Below are 17,666 nucleotides of genomic sequence, written 5' to 3'. Positions count from 1 at the left end.
GTTGGGGTGAACCAGCGAGAGTCTGGTTTTAAGTGTCCTTTTCATGAGTAGCTCAGCCGGGGGCACCCCTGTGAGCAAGTGGGGTCTCGTGCGGTAGCTGAGTAGTACTTGGGACAGGCGGGTTTGGAGTGAGCCTTCTGTGACTCGTTTGAGGCTCTGTTTGATTGTTTGTACAATTGGAGGCTGGTTTAAACGGGGCCGAGGTGACATGTTTGATCCCATTACGGGTCATGAATTCTTAAAATTCGGCACTGGTGAAACATGGCCCGTTGTCACTGACCAGTATGTCAGGCAGGCCGTGGGTGGCAAATATGGCCCTCAGGCTTTCAATGGTGGCTGTGGCAATGCTTCCCGACATTATTTCACATTCAATCCATTTTGAAAAAGCATCCACCACCACCAGGAACATTTAACCGAGAAACGGGGCCACATAGTCGACATGGATCCTCGACCATGGTCTGGAGGGCCAGGGCCACAAACTTAGTGGTGCCTCTCTAGGCGCGTTGCTCAACTGAGCACATGCGCTGTATTGCCGAACACAGGATTCTAAGTCAGAGTTGATACCGGGCCACCACACATGGGATCTGGCCAGCGCTTTCATCATTACTATACCCGGGTGTGTGCTGTGGAGATCCGAGATGAACATCCCCCTGCCCTATTTTGGTAGCACTACGCGGTTACCCCACAACAGGCAGTCTGCCTGAATGGACAGCTTGTCCTTTCGCCGCTGAAACGGCTTGATTGGCTCTTGCATTTCAACGGAGATGCTGGTCCAGCTCCCATGCAGTACACAGTTTTTTTACTAAGGACAGCAGAGGATCTTGGCTGGTCCAAGTCCTAATCTGGCGGGCCGTGACAGGTGATTTATCATTTTCAAACGCTTCCATGACCATCAACAAGTCTGTGGGCTGCGCCACCATCAACAAGTTTGCAGGCTGCGCCATTTCCACCGCCGTGGTGGGCAATGGTAGCCGACTGAGAGCATCCGCACAATTCTCGGTGCCTGGCCTGTGGCGGATGGTATAGTTATACATTGATAGCGCGAGTGCCCACCTTTGTATGCGGGCTGAGGCATTAGTATTTATTCCCTTGTTTTCAGCAAACAGGGAGGTGAGGGGCTTGTGATTCGTTTCCAGCTCAAATTTGAGGCCAAACAGGTATTGATGCATTTTCTTTACCCCGAACATACACGCTAATGCGTCTTTTTCAATCATGCTGTAGGCCCTCTCAGCCTTAGACAAGCTCCTGGAAGCATAGGAGACAGGTTGCAACTTCCCCGCAACATTAGCTTGTTGTAATACACACCCGACTCCGTACGACGACGTGTCACATGCTAGCACAAGTCTTTTACACGGGTTATACAATACAAACAGCTTGTTGGAGCATAAAATGTTTCTGGCTTTCTCAAAAGCAGTTACTTGGTTTTTTTCCCCATACCCAGTTCTCATCTTTGCGCAATAACACATGTAGGGGCTCTAAAAGGGTGCTTAACCCCAGTAGGAACTTACCAAAATAGTTGAGGAGTCCCAGGAACGACCGTAGCTCCATGACGTTCTGTGGCCTGGGCGCATTCCTGATAGCCTCTGTCTTGGCGTCTGTGGGCCGAATGCCATCCGCTGCGATCTTTCTCCCCAAAAACTCCACTTCTGTTGCCATGAAGACGCATTTTGACCTCTTCAGCCGCAGTCCTACGTGATCCAGTCGCTGGAGGACCTCTTCCAGGTTTTGTAGGTGCTTGGCGGTGTCCCGACCCGTGACCAATATGTCGTCCTGAAAGACCACCGTGTGTGGTACCGACTTGAGGAGGCTCTCCATGTTTCTCTGGAAGATCGCTGCAGCCGACCGAATTCCAAACGGGCATCTGTTGTAGATGAACAGTCCCTTGTGCGTGTTGATGCAGGTGAGGCCCTTCGAAGACTCCTCCAGCTCCTGCGTTATGTAGGCCGAAGTCAGGTCGAGCTTGGTGAACGTCTTGCCTCCTGCCAGCATCGCAAATAGGTCGTCTGCCTTAGGTAGCGGGTATTGGTCCTGTAGCGAGAAACGGTTAATAGTTACTTTATAATCGCCGCAAATCCTGACCGTGCCATCACTTTTGAGTACTGAAAAAATCGGGCTGGCTCACTCGCTGAATTCCACTGGGGGGATGATGCCCTCGCATTGCAGCCTATCCAGCTCGATTTCCACTCTCTCCCTCATCATGTGAGGTACCTCTGGGACCAAGTGGATCCTTACCTTCACCCCGGTAAAGTTTCCAATGTCTGGTTCAAAAAGGGAAGGAAATTTGTTAAGATCCTGGGTACATGAGGCCTCATCGACATGTGATAGCGCTCGGAGGTCATCCCAGTTCCAGCAGATTTTGCCCAGCTAGCTCCTTCCAAGCAGTGTGGGGCCATCGCCCGGGACAATCCAGAGTGGCAGTTTGTGCACCGTGCCCTCGTAGGTGACCTTGACCATGGCGCTGCCCAGGACAGTGATAAGCTCTTTGGTGTACGTTCTCAGTTTCGTGTGGATGGGGCTCAGGGCTGGTCTGAATGCCTTGTTGCACCACAGTCTATCAAACATCCGTTTACTCTTGATGGATTGACTAGCGCCAGTGTCCAGTTCCATGGCTACGGGTAAACCATTCAATTTTACGTTTAGCATTATCGGTGGACATTTTGTCGAAAATGTGTGCACCCTGTGTTCTTCAGCATCTGCCTCCTCTCTGAGGCTTGAAATTGCTTTGATCCACCATGAACTGATCTTCCTCTGCCATGTGGTGGTTAGCAGGTTTTGCAGAGCTTGCAGCTCGTTTGCAAGCTCGTTGGAGGTGCCCCATTGTTCCACAGTTCTTGCAAACATACCCTTTGAAGCAGCATGAATAGGCTGAATGGAAGCCTCCACAACGTCAACAAGGTGTCAATTGCCTTGCATTCATCCTTTGTTGCGGATTCTGAGTCATCTGGGTCACCTGAGGCCTGCTGGCAGTTGCAGACTCGTAGGTTCTGCCCTGTACATTTCTGCTCGCAAACACAGTTCCAGTTAATTTATGAACATTGCTAGCACTTGTGTGCTGAGAGATTTGTTTGGTGTTATCACTGGTGGACATAAACGCCTGTGCTATTGCAATGGCCTTACTGAGGGTCAGTGTCTCTACAGTCAAAAGTTTTCGTGGGATGGTCTTGTGGCCAATGCCCAGTACAAAAAAGTCTCTGAGCATTTGCTCCAGGTAGCCATCAAACTCACATTATCCTGCAAGTCGCCTTAGCTCAGCGACGTAGCTCGCCACTTCCTGACTTTCAGATCACTGGCACGTGTAGAACCGATAGCTCGCCATCAGCACGCTCTCCCTCAGGTTAAATGCTCTCGAGCCAGTGTACGAAGCTCCTCATACGACTTATCTGTGGGTTTCACCGGAACCAGAAGATTCTTCATGAGGCTGTAGGTCGGTGCTCTGCAGACTGAGGAGGACCGCCCTCCTTTTTGTAGCACTTTCTTCTCCGTCCAGCTCGTTGGCTACAAAGTACTGGTCTAGCCATTCGACATAGGCTTCCCAGTCCTCACCCTCCGAGAACTTCTCCAGGATGCCCACAGTTTGCTGCATCATTGCGTTGGATTCGTATTCTCGTCACCAGTTATTGTGTTCCTAACACAGATGAGGCTGTACACAGGGAGGTTAAAGTAACAGTGACATCAGTCTTTAATAAGACAGTCCAGAGTGAGGAACAGGCCTTAGGGGCCAGCTTATGTACAGTGCTCCCAAGGGATGCTGGTATCCCTGGGGTCTTCAGGGGATGAGCTCCCTGGTGGCGAAACATGGGAGTGCATGCTTTACAGATACACAATAGATGTGCACTTAAAGTGCTGTAACCTACAGGGCTACGGAGCAAGAGCTGGAAAGTGGGATTAGGCTGGATAGCTCTTGGTCGGCCGGCGCGTACACGATGGGCCGAAATGGCTTTGTTCGGTGCTGTAAATTTCTATGATTCTATAAATTTTTTTTAACATCTCCAACAATTAAAATCTGAAGGAATGAGATGCCACACTTGTTAAAGTTAATTTTCAGAAACGTTGTTTGACAGTAATAATCATACCGTTAAAAGGATACTTACACTGGAATGGACAAACCCTAACTTTGTCTTGCGTGTTTAGTGCATATATGTCGGGTAAGTATAATAACCTCACACAATTCAATAGCAAGTCGTAGCTTCTGGAGGAGGAGAGCATCTCGTACAGCTATTTCCTAATTTACCCATTTAATTGCGCATGTGCAGTTGCTGGAGATTGCTGTCCGATGTACACATATTGGTGAGCGCTATTGGCCTCATCGTTATTTTTACCGCAAAGTCCGACCCATAATCTTTTACCTGGTGTGCTACACTGAACACTGAAAGATTGGTTACTCGGGAATTGATTGCAATAGAAAAAATATAAATGACCGCAATAAAGGTCAGAGATATGAAAAGGCCATTTGGCCCATCAAAGTTCACCTTTCAAATCAATCTATCCAAAAATGTCCTTGATTTGCTATTACAGATGTATCCCCTGTGTAGGCAATCCCAATAATCTCCATTCTGTACACCCACAATAGTATTGCCATCTGATTGTATTTAATAGCTAGAACTCTCATACTTGGGTTTCCTTCCTCACTAGCTTCAGGGACTATTCACAGCAGTTTGTGAAAGTAACTTGCTGATCTCAGAGCTCAAACGAGGTTAAGTTTTAAACATCTTTTCTGTAAACCCTGTTTATATTCTATGTTTATGCTTTTCAGGTTGGCAGTTGGAAATTGTAGATTTTTTGAATTTGAATTTAACACACTTCCCCTGTCCCTACTCTATGCCATTGGTTTGTACCCAGTCCAATCAGTGCGACTGAAGTCAACAAAATGCACCTGTTTTGGTCTCGTCAGTGGGTGTTTATGCCTTCTGATGTTTCACTGGGTTCAACTAACAGGCCAGCACACAGTGAACATAATAGCTGCAGAATCCCCTGTGATCAAAGTGTTCAAATATGCAAAACCTGCAGGAGCAGCTCTGATTTTCCGCACCATTTCAATCTTTGTTTATTTAGAGTGGGTCCACAGCACATATCTGTATGAGGCATCCACGTAGATCAGTATTTGCTTTCTGTAGCCGCTGACTTCACCACCATCATCTCCTCTAAAAAAGCTGACAACATATATACCTCCATCCTTAACTGTGCCAACAAAATCCTCATACATGCTGTCACTTCCAGACACTAGGACCCTGAAATTTGATTGCACCCGCTGCGGCAGGACCACGGCCAATTGGTCCACTGGCCTCATTAGCATAGTACCGGCGAGCTGCGGCTCCAAAGGCTGCTCTTCAGTCACGGGGGTTGTAGCAGCAAGATCAGCTAGGTCAGACGCCAAGGGGCAGGCATGAGAGTGGTGGCTGGCCACAGCCCGTGAATTTAATTGAGAGCCATGTGGGACAATAAGCTAGGTAAATATTTTTAAACATACCTTTCTTGTGACAAAGTTCCGACATCCCGTAACCGCCGCTCATAAGCCCAAGACCACTCTCTCAACATTACAAACCAATACCAATACTGCACCCCCAGCTCCCTATTTCTGCTATACACACTTTCTACAACCTAATTCCTACCTACCCACAGCCGGGAACATCTGCAAATTGGATTTCATTGAATGTGAAAATATTTCTGACAGAAAGCACCTCCCATTGCATGCATTCAGTGGATCCATATGGATTCTGTCACAATGCAGAATAACTTTTATGAAAAATTACAATTCTTTGCTGTGGTTCATTGCTTTTCGAAGACCTTGTGAGGGACTATTTACTTTTGATGGGGTGAATATGGCTGCCCTCATGATGTAATGTTTTCTCAGTTGACCTCCTGGAGAAAAATGTCTCTGGTCACCACAATATGAAGATCTGCTGTGCAGTTTGAAGCTGGCCTGCTTACGACGAGCTCTCTGTGGAACTATACTTTCTGCTACATTTTCTTCATTTGAATAATTGACAAACATATACAATCTTCTGAATAATAATGTGCAAACAATTTTGCATCTCATTACTTTCCAAGTAATTAGCTCCTTATCTTATCAAATATTCTTTTCAAAATCTGTGAAACTTGCAAGGGATTTACCCAAAGTCCCAAGAGCACTCACTAAAACATATTCATACATTTGTTAACACTGCAGCAGTAACCTAAATATTATTACATAGGATATACGGCACAAAAACTAGCCATTCGGCCCAATCAGTCCAATCTGGCATTTATGCTCCACTCGAGCCTCTCCCATTCTTTCTCATCTAACTCCATCAGCATAGCCTGATATGCTGATAGAGTTAGCCTCTCCCTCATAAAATTATCTAATTTCCCCTTAAATGCATCTAGACTATTCTGTGGTAGCGAGATCCATATTCTCACCACTCTCTAGGTAACAAAGTTTCTTCTGAATTCCCGATTTGATTTCTTGGTGACTATCCTATAGTGATGGCCTCTAGTTTTGCTCATCCCACAAATGGAAACACTATCTGTGCTTGCGCTAGCAAAATCTTTCATCATTTTAAAGACCTCTATTATTAACTAAATAGTACACAGAAACACAGTTGCATCAGCTAATTGATGATGCGGCTCAGAGAAGGATATTGCCAAACTTGCATGGTGAAGTAAAACAATACTCAGTGGTCAAGTATAAAGCATAAAATTAATCTTACAAGTAAGGCTTGTGTAAGTCATGATGGGGTGAGGAAGATCTTTCTCAAGCAGGATAAATGTATTCTGATTATTTTAAAAATATTTTTCTGTTGTACTTAGTAGGGACTAGTATAGGTGCAATTTAATGCTCTTTCAAGGTCAGCTGAGGCAGCTTTCAGCTTTAGAGGTTGCTGGCAACAATATTGGAAATTAGGTAAAATTCATTTAGGCAATTACTGCAACAAAAAATACAGTTCGTCACAGAGCTAGCTAAAACATTTTGCTTTGTGCTTCAATTAACTGTTTAAAAATAGTGATTAAAATGAATCTCTGCATTTTGCTGCAAAATCAGTACTTACAGTATCTGCCTTTCACTACAAGGATCAAGTAGATTAAAATTATGCAGCACGACAGTACCTTGTGGTATAATTTTAAGTTGCTTTATCTTTCATGTTGAAATGTGGATGTTACATATTGATGCACTTAAATATTCAGATTTTGTAGTGAAAAGTTTTAACTGGCTCTATGACCAAATATAAAACCACTATTATTATTGAGTCTGGAACAGCCCAAAAATTGGCAATCTAATTTCCATTTTGGAGAGTTTTAAATCATAGGTGGCGATTTTAACACTGCCCGCCTGGCAGAAACAAGGTGGATGGGTGGTTAGAATTGCTGTGGAGAACTTACCTCTCCATTCCCCCGGCGGCCATTTTAACTCTACAGTTTAATAGTTGGCCGAGGCGTCCACCAGGGATAACTAGGAAACTCATAAATAAATGCAAATCGGCGTGCTATGACACAATTAAGAACTCCACGCCATTTTAACGCAAGATCACATAAGTCTTGACCAGTGTCCAATCTGGTAAAACTCAGTGGGATTGGTCTCAGAGCTCAGAAGCACTATTTATAAGAGGTGCTCAGCTGGAGGAAAGTGGATCAGGGGACCTCTGTGTGCCATTGTGCAATCTGGATTGCCAGGAGAGTTTCCAGTTTCCAGTTTCCAGATCTATTTCTAAAAGTAAAATACACTCTATGTTGGAAATCTGAAATAAAAACAGAAAATGCTGCCAACATTCAGCAGGCCAAGCTGCATCGGTGGAGAGAGGAAACTAAGGTTAACATTTCAGGTTGATGGGTTCATCGATTATCAACCTGAAACATTAACCATACTTTATCCACAAATGCTTCCTGACCTGCTGAGTATTGACAGCATTTTCGGATTTTAATTACTCCAGCTTACCATATCAAAATTGCAAATGCAACTTGGTAGTCAGTCTTTTTTGCAAGTACAGTGCTGCTGTTGCCCAAACTACCCTGAAGTATCAGTTCGCAACTTGCCATAGTTGCGAACTGGCATAATTATGAAACTGCAAAAACAATTAAAGATTGGGTAATTTATTTTAGGTGGCTCCTTGATCAGCTGCACTTGCCATCAAGTGTAATCAGAAAACGTCTCCCTCCACAACAGATTTCTGCATATCTTACACAGTTTGAGCACTTGAGCTCATGGAATTCAACTCGTTGTCCAATATAGATGGAAACTTGCTTCATAAAAACATAAGAAATAGGAGCAGGAGTAGGCCATTTGGCCCCTCGAACCTGCTCTGCCATTCAATAAGATCATGGCTGATCTGATCATGGACTCAGCTCCACTTCTCTGCCCGCTCCCCATAACACTTTATTCCCTTATCGCTCAAAAATCTGTCTACCTCCGTCTTAAATATATTCAATGACCCAGCCTGTACAGCTCTCTGGAGCAGAGAATTCCATAGATTTCCAACCCTCTGAGAAGAAATTTCTCCTCATCTCAGTTTTAAATGGGCGGCCCTTTATTCTAGACCATGTCCTCTCGTTTTAGTTTCCCCTATGAGTGGAAATATCCTCTACATCCACCTTGTCGAGCCCCCTCATTATCTTATAAGTTTCAATAAGATCACCCCTCATTCTTCTGAATTCCAATGTGTAAAGGCCCAACCGACTCAACCTATCCTCATAAGACAACCCCCTCATCTCCAGAATCAACCTAGTGAACCTTCTCTGAACAGCCTCCAATGCAAGTTTATCCCTCCTTAAATATGGAGACCAAAACTGTACCCAGTACTCCAGGTGTGGCTCACCAATACCCTCTACAGTTGTAGCAGGACTTCTCTGCTTTTAGACTCTATCCCCCTTTCAATAAAAGCCAACATTCCATTTGATTTTCTGATTACTTGCTGTATCTGCATACTAACTTTTTGTGTTTCGTACACAAGGGTCCCCAGGTCTCTCTGTACTGCAGCACTTGGCAATTTTCTCCATTTAAATTATAATTTGCTTTTCTATTATTTCTGCCAAAGTAGATAACCTCACATTTTCCCACATTATACTCCCATCTGCCAAATTTTTGCCCACTCACTTAGCCTGTCCATATCCTTTTGCAGATTTTTTTTGTCCTCCTCACAATTTGCTTTCCCGCCCATCTTTGTATCAGCAGCAAACTTGGCTACATTACACTCGGTCCCAACATTCAAGTCATTATTATACATTGTAAATAATTGAGGATCCAGCACCGATCCCTGCGGCACCCCAGGAGTCACTGTTTGCCAACCAGAAAATGACCCATTTATCCTGACTCTCTGTTTTCTGTTAGTTAACTAATCCTCTATCCATGCTAATATATTAACCCCAACCCCGTGAGCTTTTATCTTGTGCAGTAATCTCTTATGTGGCATCTTGTCGAAAATCTTCTGGAAATCCAAATACACCACATCCACTGGTTCCCCTTTATCTACCTTGTTCGTTACATCCTCAAAGAACTCTAGCAAATTTATCAAACATGATTTCTGTTATGTATGTAATAACTCGATAGACTGAATACAGTAAACTAACACCGGTACAAACCTGGCTCTACTTTATTAGGACCCAAAGTGATTATATTACATGATGGCTTGCCTTTTATACCTGGGCCGCACACACGTGCGTACAGTCCAATGGCCTCTGGTGGCTAGTAATCCCAAGCATACATACATGCCAATTTCCATTTCATAAAACCACTCTGACTCTGCTTGATTGAATCATGATTTTCCAAATGTCCCGCTACTGCTTCCTTAATAATTCCTTCTGATAATGAATAGAATTATCTCTGCAGGCCTAAGGTAACCTCATTTAGTAAAAGCAAATCCCATGACAGTAGAAAAATAGGAGTAGCCTAAACATTACAGAACAGATTTCTCATGTGATTAGAAGTTATTAGATTGAGTGCTTTGAAGCTAAGATAATAAATGCAGTGCAAAATATATATCCATGTAATGAAAAGATGAAAGCCAGAACACTAATATTATATGCCAAAATCAATAAAAAGCTTAACTGTTCAAAACAGCCTTTTAATTCAGGATTTAAAAAAAATATTCTCACCAAAATCTGCCCATTGAGAATGACAATTAATTTGTAATCAATCAGTTAGCTAACATTTCTATGCCACTCTTTCCAGGTGCTTTTTCAGTGCTCCTCCACTGTGGCTCAGTTGGTAGCGCACTCAGTTGGTAGTGCACTCACCTCTCAGTGAGAAGGTTGTGGGTTCCACTCCAGTGACTTGAGCACATAATCCAGTGTCCTGGCCATTATTTAGCTCTCAACCAACACCACTAAAAACAGATTATCTGGTCATTATCACATTTTTGTTTGTGGGACTTTGCTGTGCGCAAATTGGGTACCGCATTTCCAACCTTACAACGGTGACTACAATTCAAAGTGTTTTGGGACATCCGGAGATCGTGAAAGTCACTATATAAATGCAAGTATTTATTTCTTGCTCCAGGCCCCACAAGGAAACATTGGGCCTCCCCTGCCTGTCTTCCCTCCCACTTCCCCGACCACAATATCCGCTGGACCCCACCTGAGGGTCGGTACCATTCCGTTGGATCCCCGGCAGTGGCCTCTTGCTGACCAAAATCCCACGCCCGCACGCCCACCAGGCAGGTAATGATTTCCCGCTTGGTTCGGGTCGGAGTCCGACTTCTGATATGGAAATAAGGCTCAGGAGATTACATTTCTCCAAACATTACGTGACACCATCAGATGACTTTTCTACTCACCCTAGCACTATCCCCACCCCACCAGAAAAATAGCCCCATATCGTTCCCCCAAAAATAATTCAATCCAGCACCAAACTTGGGTTGTCTATACCTTCATTTTTTTCCTGACATTTTATTAGTTTTATTTATGAAAAAGTCTTAGCAGAATTACATCGGTTTGGACCAGAATTGTCACATTGACATATTACCATGGTGGATAATGAATAATAGCAATATTATTTTGCACTGATTTTTAATAAAGCTCAACAGAACCACATGGAAAATATATTAACTTAGCAGTAGGCGTGTGGAAATTCAATCATCTAACTGGACACGTAAGATCACTATTAAATGGAACTAAATATCCAGCTATCAAACTGGATATTTTAAATCTACACCAGGGGCTTCACAATGTTCAGAGCACTTATATTCAACTTATTCATGGTCATAGGTTCACATTACAGAATAGGCTAACATTCCAAGTTGCATTTTATCTCTAACTGAGCTTCTATCCCAGGGGTAGCAATGTTGGAAAATTTAATATTTCCCACTTTTCCCCATCAGGGTCGGCTTTGTTCCATGTGTGGAGCTGTCAGATAGCTTGGAGCTAAAAGTTGCAAGAAAGTCTACAGTCCAATCAGTCATTCCTTCTCCCAAATGGTACAGGATACAAAGCTACAAATGCGAACAATTCAATAAATTGCCATTGTAAAGACAGTTGCTTGATCTACCACAGAAAATAGCCAACAGCAAGGTGGTCCAAAAGAAAAGAATGCTGTGGCACCACTGTACATATGAATAGTGCACACCTGGCAGAGCATCACCTCCCTGAGCTCTTTCTAAATCTTTCAATGTAAGCATGTTTCTCCTTCCCCCCTCATCCCCACCCTAGCCACAACAGCAGTTTCCCCACTACTTTTGGTTGCATCGGAAACTAAGGAATGGCACCTTACTGGTCAGATGCGCATTACAAAGAATTTCAAAATTTCATCATCCTTGAATGTACATTCTTTGAGTTGAGAGCTTACTTTATTATGCATTTACAACAAACTCAATTTTAATTTTGTTGAAACAAAATGTTGGGTACAATGCAACAAAATCACCATAACCCTGTTTCCTCCACCTACCAAGAGTGTGGCACATTTTTCAGCTATGTACTTGAAAACCTCCATTAATGCTGATTGATGTCATAACACTTGGCTGATGTAGGATAAGCTGGCTGAAAAATGTCAGTTTTAGCTCTGAAGATGATAGAATGCCACTGTACATAACCAGCATGGTGCTTCATTGGTTCGAAACAGGCAAATTCACTCGCTAAGAAGGTGACTATAAGCACCAAGCAGTTTTGAGACGAACATCTGGTCATCTAATTGGGAGTCAAGTCTTCGCCCACTTGAGCTGCAGAATATCCCAACAGATAAGGGGATAAGGGGTTATGGGGAGCGGGCGGGGAAGTGGAGCTGAGTCCGTGATCAGATCAGCCATGATCTTATTGAATGGCGGAGCAGGCTCGAGGGGCCGCATGGCCTACCCTGTTCGTATCTCTTATATTCTTATGTAATTGTTTTTTTCCGAAGGCTCATAGCAGGACAGTACCAAAGTGGAAACGAGCACAATGAGTTAATATACGCTTAAATCCTTCACTACAGTAATGGCACATCTACAGTGCACTCCATTATTAGGGCACCAATTTTCCAAGAAATTATGGCGTGAGTGACTCAGGTCATTACATGTATCGTGCCAAAATTTTCTGGAACCCTCTGCAGTGCTCCATGATCCTTGCCGGAACAGTGAGAATCGGATTTTCATAGCTCTTCTCTCCCTTCAAAATAAATCACTGCTTTGATTGCCGCTGCTACTTAAATGGAATCAGAATGGGGCTGGTGACCAGGCAGCGGTGTGGTTTATTGCTCCAAGATCACTTTCTTTTAAACATATTTACTGTGCTTTATCAATTTTTTTAGCTAATGCAGAAATAATTGGCTTTTGGACATACTAGCTGGCTGGAATGTTTCCTGTTGATTGGAATTGAATTTTTGATTGCCATTTAATGTTTGTATTCATTCACCGATCTCTGGTTCCTTAGCAATGTCAGTCGCTAATTTAGAATATCGATCTATTTAAAGAATTAGGACAACTATTAGAGACCGTGCAGCGTCAGCTGCTCCGAATTTAAAGGCAGTGATAGCTGAGAAATGAATTTTTAAATAATTAATTTCTACAGATCTTATATTGTTTTAATATATTTCTCCTGCAAAACACCGGACCCGATAATTGCTGGGTGCAATGTGGGCAGCATATGTGGCTGAGCTAATTGAAGGCTTCTAAAGTGTAAACATTTTCAGATGCTGATGGGCAAATTCAATACCTGCTTACCATTCATTTCAGTCCAAACATTTTTCCTGTTGACATACAATAACATTTATATGACTGTCACTCGCGTAACTTAGCTGCAACAGCCAATTTAGTGACACCCCATTATCAAAACCAATTTGCCAGCCATAGTAACAAAGTTTATAAACAAATTGTAGTAAGCAGGTGGTGAATTTGCCTACCAACATCTGGAAACGATTACAATTTAGATGCCTTCAATTAGCTCAGCCTTATGTGCTGCCCATATTTCACCCAGCAATTAATTTTCCACAACTGTAGAAAACAAAATTAATAACCTGATATAATGAAATGGGACTCTCAGGTCAAACATGTGTTCTTATAACCCAGAATAAAAAGTAGATGAATACAGTGATACTATTCACATAATAAAAATCAGAATTGATAGCAAACATTTCTCAATAACGCGCATCTGGATTGTCACTACCTGAGCTATGGCATATTCTAATGAGATCTCCAGGAACTTTTGGCATAACTTCGCCATGTGTGGATCAGGGTACACAATGGTGTAACCACAGCATTTGAGGCCAAAAGCACAGTTCAAGCAAATTCTTGCCAATGCCTTAAAAGTGTTCACACTTACTCAGATTCCACTCAAGACCAGTTGTTGTTACATTGTTGCACCGATTTCCCACTGGGATAAGGCCACACCACTTATCCTCTAGCCCTGTGTCGACACACAGTCTATGGTGACCCTGCCAGAAAGAATACATTTTAATCACCTAAATTGTCGTCTTTTATTTTAAAATTGTATCCAGTTTAAGAAATTGCAAAGCAATCATGAAGTTCTTTTTGCTAATTACTTTGTTTTACATTATGATGAATCTGTGCAGTGCATATTTGGTTTTAAAGCAGCTAAAAGAATACAAAGTTTCATGTGGACATTTCAGTCCAGCATTTTTCCTGTTGACATACAATAACATTTATACAATCATCACTCATGTAACTTCTGGGAGTCTCTGGCCCAAGACTGCCCTAAGTGGAGGAAGTGCATCCAAGAGGGCGCTGAGCACCTCGAGTCTCAATGCTGAGAGCATGCAGAAATCAAGCGTAGACAGCGGAAAGAACGTGCGGCAAACCAGTCCCACCCACCCCTTCCCTCAACGACTATCTGTCCCACCTGTGACAGAGTCTGTGGCTCTCGTATTGGACTGTTCAGCCACCAAAGAACTCACTTCAGGAGTGGAAGCAAGTCTTCCTCGATTCCGAGGGACTGCCTATAATGATGAACTTACCTGCAACAGCCAATTTTGTGACACCCCATTATCAAAACCAATTTGCCAACCATAGTTACACATCAACAAAGTTTATAAACAAATTCCAGTAAGCAAAAACATAGCGTCAGTTGCCACATGTACGCTGATGACACCCGGCTCTACCTCACCACCACTTCTCTTGACTTCTCCACAGTCTCTAAATTGTCAGACTGCTTGTCCGACGTCTAATACTGGATGAGCAGAAATTTTCTCCAATTAAATATTGGGAAGACATTCAGCCCTTCGAGTCTGCAAAGCCATTCAATATGATCATGGCTGATCCTCTAGCTCTTGATGTCATCCAAAACTCAGCAGTTCGTTTACTAACCCACACCAAGTCAAGATCACTCATCACCCCTGTGTTTTCTGACCTACATTGGCTCCCAGTTAAACGACGTCACGATTTCAAAATTCTCATCCTTGCTTACAAATCACTCCATCGACTTTCACCTCCCTATCTCTGTTATCTTTTTCAGTCTCACAATCCCACAAATTCTGGCCTCTTGAACATCCCTCATTATAACTGCTCAACCATCGGTGGACGTGCCATCAGCTGCCTGGGCCCTAAACTCTGGAACTCACTCCCTAAACCTCTGCGCCTCTCTTTCCTCCTTTAAGATGCTCGTTAAAACCTACTTCTTTAAACAAGCTTTTGATCTTCTGCCTTAATTATTTCTGTGGCTCGGTGTCAAATTTATCTGTTTGTTTGTAACACTGTTGTGAAGCACCTTGGGACATTTTACTATGTTAAAGGCACTATGTAAATAAAAGTTATTATTATTACCTGGTCAGGTGGGCAAAACAGTGGCAAATGGAATTTAATCCGGAGAAGTGTGAAGTAATGCATTTGGGGAGGGCTAACAAGGAAAGGGAATACACATTAAATGGAAGGGCACTTAAGTATAGAGGAACAAAGGGACCTTGGAATGCATGTCCACAGATCTCTGAAGGTAGCAGGCCAGGTAGATAAGGTGGTTAAGAAGACATACGGAATGCTTGTCTTTATTAGCCGAGGCATAGAATACAAGAGCAGGGGGATTATGCTTGAAATGTATAAAATACTGGTTAGGCCACAGCTAGAGTACTGCGGCAGTTCTGGTCACTGCATTACATGAAAGATGTGATTGCACTGGAAAGGGTAGAGAGGAGATTTACGAGGATGTTGCCGGCAGTGGGGAATTTTAAACATGAGGACAGATTGGATAGGCTGGGTTTGTTTTCCTTGGAACAGAGGAGGCTGAGGGGAGACCTCATTGAGGTGTATAAAATTATGAGGGGCCTAGATATACTGGATAGAAAGGGCCTATTTCCCTTAGCAGAGGGGTCAACAACTAGGGGCCATAAATGTAAAATAATTGGTAGAAGGTTTAGAGGGGATTTGAGGGGAAATTTCTTCACCCAGAGGGTTGTGGGGGTCTGGAACTCACTGCCTGAAAGGGTGGCAGAAACAGAAACCCTCACCGCATTTAAAAAGTACTTGGATGTGCAGGGCTACAGACCAAGAGCTGGAAAGTGGGATTAGGCTGGATTGCCTCTTGTTGGCCAGCACGGACACAATGGGCCGAAATGGCCTCCTTCCGTGCTGTAAATTTCTATGCTTCTATAAAAACCTACCTCTTTGACCAAGCTATTGGTCATCCACCGTAATTTCTTCTTATGTGGCTTGGTGTTAAATTTATGTCTTATAACACTTCTGTAAAGCCCCTTGGGAAGTTTTACTATGTTAAAGGTGTTATATAAATACAAGTTGTTATTGTTGAAACCATATACAATGATCATTTCAAGCTATCAAACAATAAAGTGCATATTGCTTTACACTAGTCTGCAGTCCTGCAGGAAGTTGTGTCCTAGAATCTTTGTTATGTCTGTAATAACTCGATAGACTGAATACTATAAACTCACTCAGGTGCAAACCTGGCTCAGTTTTATTCGGGCCCAAAGTGTCCACATTACATGGTGGCTTGCTTTATATAACTGGCCTGCACACACATGCGTATAGCCCAATGACCTCCGACAGGGGCGCCCCCTGGTGGCTAGTAATCCCAAGCATACATACATGACACTTTCAACGCAAATAAAAGTAATGCTGGCTTACCTAAAACACAAGTATTTAAAAATATTTAGATTTTGCTTGAAGAATCATAGAAAGGATTTTCAGATCAGAGGCTTTTAGAAATGAACTAACTACTCAAACCAATAATCCCCTGAAAAGTTCTCTCATTGTTTTCCTTAAACCACGCCTCCCCCATTGCCCCAAAGATAGTCAATCTCTTCAATATCCACCTGGATGTACATTTCCATTGTTCAAGTCTGTATTGTGCTCCCAGGGGAGGGAGGTGTCAATCGTAAGGCTGTTGCCTAGGCACAAGACTGCAATGAGTTGGGAGCAGTGGGGGGGGGGGGGGGGGGGTGGGGAAGTGTAGAAGTCACAAGACTGGAATGGTTGGGGGGGGGGGGGGGGCGTGGGGAGAAAGAGAAAAGTCACAAGACTGCAATAAGTTGGGGGGGGGGGGGCAAAGCGCAGAAGTCACAAGACTGCAATGAGTTGGGTGGGGTGGGGTGGGGGGGGGGGGGGAGGGGAGAAGTCACAAAACCTGGCTGTGGTCCAACCATACAGACCTTGGGGAGAAAGAACAAAGAACCTGTCCTGCCTTCCTGCCATTCTGAGCTTCTTGCAAAGGTAAAATTTAACTATGGGGGCAATACTGACAATGCCATGCCTTATGCAAGCCTTCTGCATCATGGTGCTACATAGGAGATAATTGATTCAACGTCATCGCATGATGAACATCAGAGCCCGTAGGGTGATAGGCAGGAGGCCTTATCCAGCTCAGGCATTTGTACCTGCACCCGAGTGATATAGACTGTGTCAGAAAGCTGCGTTTTCGCAAATAAGTCGTAACTGAGATCTGAGAGTTGGTGAAAGCAGACCTGCAATCTAGAAGCATCAGGAGGATTGCTTTGTTAGTTGAAGTGAAGGTTACAGCTGCACTTTCATTCTTTGCCTCCAGATCGTTTCAAGCTACAAATGGGGATGTGTGCACCATTTCTCAAACATGTAACTTCGATGGTATGAGACGTAAGTTGGCTTGGATAGATTGGTGAATGATACTGAAAGGGTTGATGGTGGATAGGCAATGGCAGACATTAAAAGATCACATGGATGTACTTCAACAATTTACATCCCTGTCCCACGTAGAAAAAAAACGGGGAAGGTGGCTCAACCCGTGGCAAATCAGGGAAATTAGGGATAGTGTTAAATCCAAGGAAGAGGCATATAAAAAGCAGCAAACCTGAG

The 17,666-nt window shown here is 43.5% G+C and overlaps 1 protein-coding gene across 9 annotated transcripts in view; it reads right to left on the bottom strand.

Moving 5' to 3' along the window:
* Window positions 1-17,666, bottom strand: part of tpk1 (thiamin pyrophosphokinase 1) — a 691,620-nt gene that overhangs the window by 267,334 nt on the left and 406,620 nt on the right. For all 9 annotated transcript variants that reach the window (XM_070881207.1, XM_070881210.1, XM_070881201.1 and 6 more), the window contains one exon: window positions 13,696-13,807. In XM_070881207.1, the coding sequence (XP_070737308.1) occupies window positions 13,696-13,807 (112 nt within the window). The remainder of the gene's footprint in view (window positions 1-13,695; window positions 13,808-17,666) is intronic.

Source organism: Pristiophorus japonicus, chromosome 5, assembly GCF_044704955.1.
Source record: "Pristiophorus japonicus isolate sPriJap1 chromosome 5, sPriJap1.hap1, whole genome shotgun sequence".
NCBI classification, from domain to species: Eukaryota; Metazoa; Chordata; class Chondrichthyes; family Pristiophoridae; genus Pristiophorus; species Pristiophorus japonicus.
This window is presented reverse-complemented; position numbering and strand designations above follow the sequence as displayed.